The following is a 5,402-nucleotide window of genomic DNA, read 5'->3' as shown; positions in this document are numbered from 1 at the left end:
TGTCTGTCTGTCTGTCTGTCTGTCTGTCTGTCTTCTTGTCTGTCTGTCTGTCTGTCTGCCTGTCTGTCTGTCTCTTTCTCTCTCATCTTTTTTCTTCTCCTTCTCCCCCATTCTTCTCTGTCTCTCTCTCTCTCTCTCCCTCTCTCTCACACACATACGTGCACGCTCCTCCTCCCCCTCTCTCTCTCTCTTTCTCTCTCTCTCGCTCTCTCTCTCTCTCTTTATCTCTCTTTCTTTCTGTCTCTCGACCCTGTAGTTCCCCATTATTCCTCCTCTCCTTTCCCTGCCTTCCAAATGGCATTATAATACAGAGGGTACCGGTAGTATAACTGTGCTACAACCCACTCCACCCCCAAAGAATAGATGATGAAAAAAACCCAAATAAACATATACAAAAAATATAAATAACAACTAATAGAGTAATAAATACTAGTGTTTTCCATTCGTCTCTTCCCCCCCCCCCCCCCACACACACCCCAGAACAAACAAACAAAGAAGTCGGCAAACACATAAACAAACAAACTAACAAATGAAATATATAAGACAAATAGATAAATAAATAAATGTACATAGATACAAACCTTAAAAAAACAGTATTATACTGTTGTTTGCTCAAATTCCCAGGTCACCTTGGTACTCTGCCCTTCCTGGAAGTGTGGGTGTTCTGCGCATGCGTGAGCGTCATCGTGTACTGTACAGCCCTCAAACCCCAGTACCTGACACCAGGCTATTACAGGTCCATCGTCAAGTGGTCCAGGGACTACTCAGATGAGAAACTAGAGAAGTTGTTCAGGTATGGACATACGATAGTGTGTCTACTTGTTTGTTGTTTGTTTGCTTGTTTGTATTCGTCTCACTGTTTAAATTTCATAAGTTTGTTTTCGTCTCACTGTTTAAATTCAAACAGATTTTTTCATAATAATCTGCGCATTTCCATTTCTGACCAGCCTTCGGGTACAGTAACCAGTTGGAGAATGTGTGTCTGTTTATGCGTATAAATAATTAACTGCAATCGCTTAAGAAGTCCGAAACAGTGAAAAGCAAAACAGACAAAAGCGATAGTGGATTCTAAGTTCCATTCAGTTGAGCTCCTCGCGAACAAGCAGGTCGAAATAATAATAATAATAGTAATAATAATAATAATAATAATAATAATAATAATGATGATGATGATGATGATGATGATGATGATGATGATGATGATGATGATGATGATGATGATAATAAAGGTACACTAACATTGTGATTGTGGTTTTAAAACAATGGCTAGGATAAGCCGCTAGCAAATTGCATTCATCCTGGAGTTGTCCAATCTGGGGGGGGGGGGGGGGGGGTTGGAGGGTGCCTCAGGCACGTCTTATTCTTATACTTCTTTTCTATCCATCTCTTGTTCCTGTCTGATTGTCGTGCCCCTCCCTGGCATCGAACATACGTTATTTTGTCAATGTGTTTCTCTATCTTCAAAAAAATAAAAGACCGTTATTGTGTCGATGTGTTTCTCTTTACTAAAAAAAGCTTATAAGAAATGATCGTTTTTTGTGTCGATATATTTTTCTCTTTATGCAATCAATTTAAATAAACACCTTTATGCTAGTGTGCTTCTCTTCACTCAAACAAACTAAATGACAGCTATTTTCTTTGACGTAGTTCTCTTTACTCAAACTAAGTTACCAGTATTGTATCGACGCGTTTCTCTTTACTCACAAAAAAACGACAACTAACCAATCAACCAACAAACCAACCAACCAGCTAACCAACAAACCAACCAACCAACCAACCAACCAACCAAACAAACAAACAAACAAACAAAAGAGCCAGGGTTAACCGTTACAGGGTCGATGAGAGCGTAACATAGGTCTACTCACCCTTACAACATACCACAGGGTTCAGGGAGACCGTTTCCTAACGTGTGAGGAGGCAGGCCTGCACGAGGGTCCTTGCGTCCGACAAAGGTTTGAGGACTGTCTACGTTCTCTGCCCGGCTTCGCCAAACTCTACCTGCCCATCCACCTGACCCCCGTCCTGCTCTTCAAGAGGAAGGTTCTCAAAGAGAGGTCAGTAATTGTGAAGGGATGTCTACTTGGTCAAATTGTAAAGCCGATCTGCATGCAGGATCGAATCGGGTCGGGAGGTGTTGGGAGATGAACTGTTCACTGTACTCTTGTGTTGATGTACTTCTTCGAGAATATAATCATCTCACTCTGACGTGTGTGTATGTGTGATGTGTGTGTGTGTGTGTGTGTGTGTTAGATAGAGAGAGGGTGTGTGTGTGTGTGTGTGTGTGTGTGTGTGTATGTGTGTATGTGTGATGTGTGTGTGTGTGTGTGTGTGTGTGTGTGTGTGTGTGTGTGTATGTGTGTGTGTGTGTGTGTGTGCATGCGTATATTATATCACTTCACGGACCGTAGTATGTACTGAGATCTTACGGCAGTCCTTGGCGGCACGCGTTTGCCTGAGTGCTCATGTGTGTCTGTGTGTATCTCTTTCTCTCTCTCTCTCTCTCTCTCTCTCTCTCTCTCTCTCTCTCTCTCTCTCTCTCTCCCTCTCACTTTCTTTGTCTGTGTGTGTCTATATCTATCTATCTATCTATCTATCTATCTATCTATCTATCTATCTATCTATCTATCGATCGATCCTCAGACCATGGTACGTCCTGCGGTCTCTAGCCAAGAACATGGTCATCTCCACTGCCTTCCTCGGCGTCATGTGTTCACTGGCCAAACTGACCATCTGTGTACTCCGAGACCTGGCGCACCTCCCCCCGCCCCTACCCAGCTACATACCGGCGGTGGCCGGGGCGGTGTGTGGGCTCGCCTTGATCCTAGAGAGGTGAGTTCAAATGCCCCTGAGGTTAAAAGTTCGTTCCTTTGCAGCACCGACAGGGAAACGACCATATCCGATTAGAAAGAGCTAGTAATACACACTGTTTAGGAACAGTCTAGAAAATCTGTTCAGGTTTGCAGTAAATCAAAGTTAACCCCTCAAACCACATAAATAGGTGGGGTGAGTTAAGTGTCTAATGTAATTACGGCAGACCTTGACATAGTGGCAAAGATTCTGGAATTTAAAAAGGTGTACTTGCTCAGGACCTAATTTTGAGAAATCTGCCGTCAAAATCTTTAGTTTCACAATATGTCAAGATTTTGCGAATGCAATTCTTTAAATACCTTGATAACGTCCCCAAAACATCTTATGATTTTGATAGAGCAGAAAGAATATTTGGTGTCTGACTTCATGGTCTTAGTAACTCAAAATGGGTAAAAAATGTCAGTTAGAACATTGTAATTCTAAGATAGCAACTTGTACTCACAGTTTGGGAGCACGCTGGAAAAGTTATTTAAAATTAAAAACCGGTGTGCAGTTAAACGAAATTACCTTATAACATTGCGTAAAAGACGCAACTTTTTACCTAAAAATTAGGGCTTCAAAGTTCCCTGTTTCTTACCCACAAAATAAGAAATCACCTCCCCCCCCCCCCCTAAAAAAAGAAACAAAAAGCAACAAACAATTCGCCCCCCCCCCCCCCAAAAAAAAAAAGAAATAGTAAATAGCTAGACAAATAGCTTAGTTAATAAATCAAATCAAATCAAATCAAACCAATTAAGATAAAAGTATTGGGGGTCAAACAAGAGAACACATTTCAGTAAATCAGTACAAAAATATGTATTTTTACATCCTATATCTAATTTTGCGGACGAAAAGCAAGTTGGTTAAAAAAAATTAATTTGTTTTATTCTGATGTGTGGTTGATCTATTATTGAACAAAAAAATGGGGAACATCCTCTAACTAAGGTGATGATGATACGTGTTGTGAAAAAAATTGGTGCGTCTTATTTAATAAAGTGATGATAATTTTGTACAAAAATGTTGGCTTCAAAAAAGTTTCCCTACTTCTTATCTGCACATATTACACCCTCCTATTTGCGAAGATATAAGATAGAGCTGGCCCTCATTCATCCTGCGGCTTTGTGTGGGGGTGGGGTGGGTTGTGGGGGTTGGGGTGGAGAGGAGGTTTAATGCATGGCAGACCTTGACATAATAACAACGATAGTAACTGGCGGCTTTTGTATCCTTGTACTTTTGTATAGACCAATGACCGGTCAGTGAGTTTGCTATTTTGACCTTCAGATTAATACCATGAAAGATTTTACTGTGGGATGGGGAGACAGCTTTCTCAGCATAATGATACATATATTGTGTTGACTCTTATCCTTTATGGGCTGTGTGTACTTAGCTTTTAGTTTTTAGTTTTGTGTTTCATCATTACATCTTAATGCACCAGCGAAGATGCCGTCGCTCGCAGATAACGCGAGTTCGATTCCCGTATGGGGATCAATTTTAGCGAGTGTCTTCGTCTTTCTACTCGGGCGTTGTATCCTTCTCAGCCTGGTTAGGCCTTGACAGGTAGAGTTGAATCGGCCCGCCCCCTGAATTGTCTAGATTGTGTCGATAGAGGCGTACAATTTCTACAGTTTCATATTTATCACATTTATACGCCTTAGTAGACACAGGTAATGAAAGTCGCGTTCTTGTCTTATCGAGAAGATAGCAGCTTAGAGGGAAAGGTGAAGGACGATAGGAAAATATTCGAGAGGTGTATTACCTAACATGCCCACTCCATTGGGAGGCCCCGTTATTTCTGGACATTCCAGCTTTGATTTGTTTCGTTCAGATAATAATATGATTCAACATGCGGTCTGAAGGAACAACTTTTAGGACCTAATCCTCTTCTGTCCCTCTGTTGTTGCTGTCTATCGGTCCTGCCCGTCCTCTGACTTTTTAATAACAGTTCTTATTTTTAAAGAAAAGGAATGAGTGGTTAGTGGATGTTTTGGTGTGGTTTTCCCCCTTCTTTTTTTATAAAACGTCTATCGTGTTTAGCTCTCCCTTTTCTTTTCTTTGTATTTTAACTGTCTTATAACACTTTGACAAGCACCTGATTTCACCCCGATGCCACGCATCTGGAGGTGTCATCTCTGATTCTAAGATTGACGCGTAAAGATACTCCTTCACGGTCGCGAACTGCCGTTGCACATTCTGCTATATCCAGGCCAGTCCATGTTTATACTGTCCATCAATGTGACTCTTTGTTTTCCCCTGGCTCTCCTGCCCTACATCCTTCCTTCAAGCACCCCTTTCACAATGGTCTCGAAAAGTGTTGTATTTTTCTACATTTTGTTTAATTCAGCTGGGTTTGTCTTGTGAAGAGAAAGTGACACACCTCATTGTCCGTCTTTTTTGTTTCTCAGGTTACTCTGGCCATTCTGTCGAAGAATCTCATCTCAAACGCATAGCTTTATGTTTTCTTCTTTGTTAGTCAAAGTTCAGGTCTCATCGCCATATACGAGTAAGAATATGGGGAAGATGTAGCACTCCAGTATTTTCGATGGCACACACACACA

The 5,402-nt window shown here is 41.3% G+C and overlaps 1 protein-coding gene across 1 annotated transcript in view; it reads left to right on the top strand.

Annotated features, from left to right (window-relative positions):
- LOC101854933 overlaps positions 1–2,829 on the top strand; it is a gene marked incomplete at its 3' end in the record, with an annotated part of 13,557 nt that extends 10,728 nt beyond the window's left edge. Inside the window, 3 exon segments of the mRNA XM_013079711.2 lie at positions 625–793; positions 1,884–2,054; positions 2,641–2,829. Coding sequence (XP_012935165.1) covers positions 625–793; positions 1,884–2,054; positions 2,641–2,829 — 529 coding nt within the window.
- Between the last annotated feature and the right edge of the window lie 2,573 nt (positions 2,830–5,402).

Source organism: Aplysia californica, unplaced genomic scaffold, assembly GCF_000002075.1.
Source record: "Aplysia californica isolate F4 #8 unplaced genomic scaffold, AplCal3.0 scaffold00061, whole genome shotgun sequence".
Classification (NCBI taxonomy): Eukaryota; Metazoa; Mollusca; class Gastropoda; order Aplysiida; family Aplysiidae; genus Aplysia; species Aplysia californica.
The sequence above is the reverse complement of the archived record's forward strand: the minus strand, read 5'-3'. Positions and strand labels throughout refer to the sequence as shown.